The sequence below is a fragment of the Aplysia californica genome, unplaced genomic scaffold (genome assembly GCF_000002075.1).
Source record: "Aplysia californica isolate F4 #8 unplaced genomic scaffold, AplCal3.0 scaffold01020, whole genome shotgun sequence".
Lineage (NCBI taxonomy): Eukaryota > Metazoa > Mollusca > Gastropoda > Aplysiida > Aplysiidae > Aplysia > Aplysia californica.
In genome coordinates this window covers 59340-61424 of record NW_004798290.1, presented here as the reverse complement: position 1 = coordinate 61424, position 2085 = coordinate 59340, and the positions used below count along the sequence as shown (strand labels likewise).

At 42.0% G+C, this 2085-nt stretch overlaps 2 protein-coding genes across 2 annotated transcripts in view; one reads left to right on the top strand and one right to left on the bottom strand.

The window, feature by feature from the left end:
• Positions 1–2085, top strand: part of LOC101855607 (cytochrome P450 2D26-like) — a 42689-nt gene that overhangs the window by 28702 nt on the left and 11902 nt on the right. The window lies entirely within an intron of this gene.
• On the bottom strand, positions 1057–1563 carry LOC101855833 (farnesoate epoxidase-like). The gene has a single exon (XM_005111183.1). It carries the CDS (start codon positions 1561–1563, stop codon positions 1057–1059), a length of 507 nt encoding a protein of 168 aa, XP_005111240.1.

Here is a 2085-nt window from a genome sequence, read left to right as displayed (position 1 = left end):
CTTTGACACCATCGATCACTTTGCAATTTTTGAAGATCCAAGAACATGAACATTAACAAGACATAATTCCATTCTTGATAAACATCCAGAGTCAGCTATAATTCATCTTGACAATCACGAGTCAGAAAAATTAACTATACAAAAAGGATTGAGACAAGGAGACCCCATATCACCCAGACTATTCACAACAGCAACCAAAGATATTATGTTCAAAAAGGAAACTTTCAGTAAAGGAATTTTAATAGATGGAGAACACTCGGAAGCCGTTAGATTCGCCAACGATCTGTCACTTTGATCTACAAATGGACATTAACTTAAATATCATAAATATCGAAAGCAAAAGGTGGGCGTTAAAGTCCACAAAGATAAAACAAAATACATTACGAACTACAACAGCGACAAACGATTGCTATAGGGAAAAAAGAAAATCTTGGGCAAAGAACATACATGGAGGAGAGAACAAAATAGGCGGTGAACAGAAAAAAACAATACGTGGCCTGGGGTTACGTTGGAAAATACAAAGAAATATTTAAAGACCAAAATCTGCCGATATCACCGACAAGACATAATTCGATCTTTATCCAGTGCTTTGCCCCAGCAAAAAGCTGTAGGTGCCAAACCTGGCCAATAACCAGAAACATCATGCACACACTAATGACAACACAAAGAGCAATAGAACAGAAGATTCTGGGTGTAAGAACACAAGACCAAATACATCACACAAAATATTCGAGGGGAAACAGGAGTGACAGGTATACCCAAATTTACACAACAACAAAACTGGAATTAATGTCCCGGTCACGTCAGAAGAATGAAAGACAATGGATGGACAAAAAATTTACCGAATGGAGACAAAGAACAGGAAAAAGATCTAGAGGTAGACCCGAATGAGGAGGACAGAGGGTGCAACCTGGACACGGAAAAAGCTGACAAATAGAGAGAAGGTGGTTGTCCAAGAGTTATATCCGACAGTGGACAAAAAACGCCTTGAAAGAAAAGAAAGAACACATTGTCAAGTCTATGATTATTTCCGAAATGCTTGAGCTACGGTTACATCTAGGTAGAACAAGATTCGGCCTTGGCTGTGAGTCTGGGCTCCATTCGGCACTTGAACTCGTCTGGACAAATCACTGTCTTTGTTTCCCTGCCCTTTGGGTTGGCAGACGGGAGCGGTACATCAACTGGGGGCAGAAATCGATACTTTTGAAGCAAAGTGACCACGATGAAAAAGATACGAATCCTCGAGAAACTTTCACCAGGACAAGATCTTTTCCCAGTCCCAAAAGGTAAAAAGTTCTGTCGTGTGGGATGTTCTGGGTCGAGGAGTTGACCATCTGAGTCCAGGAACCTCTCTGGTTTGAACTCCCAGGGGTCTTCCCACAAGCCCTCTCTATGGTGGAAGTACCAGGCGTTCAGGATAAGAAAGGTACCTTTAGGAATGAAATGTCCTTCAAAAGGAATGTCCCCACAGGCGTAGTGAGGTAGCAGCTGAGGCGCTGCTGAGGAATATCTCAAGGTCTCCAGGGAAACATTGACTAGGTATTCTCTGTGGGCGGGAAACATTGACTAGGTATTCTCTGTGGGCGGGAAACATTGACTAGGTATTCTCTGTGGGCGGGAAACATTGACTAGGTATTCTCTGTGGGCTCCTTCTTTCCTACTATCAAACATCTATCACACGTGTCTCTTCCTTCTTTTCTTTGTTTGTTACTCTCTAGCCTCGCTGTGCCGTTTTGTAAACTGTTGTGAATGTCAGGCCTACCAACTTGCTTGTGTCTCACGGGCTCATATTAGGTCCTTATCTAGTTGGAAATGCTGTAAAACTCTCTTTTACCTCAATTTAATGTCGGTTTGTGGACAATAATTATTGATATGGGGGAAATAAGGAAGGAAAAGACAGAGGGCCGAATGGTTGATCTTGGTTGTATTACTAGCGATTGATTTAAATAACACGTACACACACAAATACACACTCAGAAACACACAGACACACACAAACACGCTTACACACGCACGCACACGTACACACAGACATACATACGCACACACACTCACACACAGACATACACATACACAAAAACGCTC

Excerpts from the sequence above, each read along its gene's own strand:
- LOC101855833 (XM_005111183.1), bottom strand. The coding sequence starts at position 1,563 with ATGTTTCCCGCCCACAGAGAATACCTAGTCAATGTTTCCCTGGAGACC.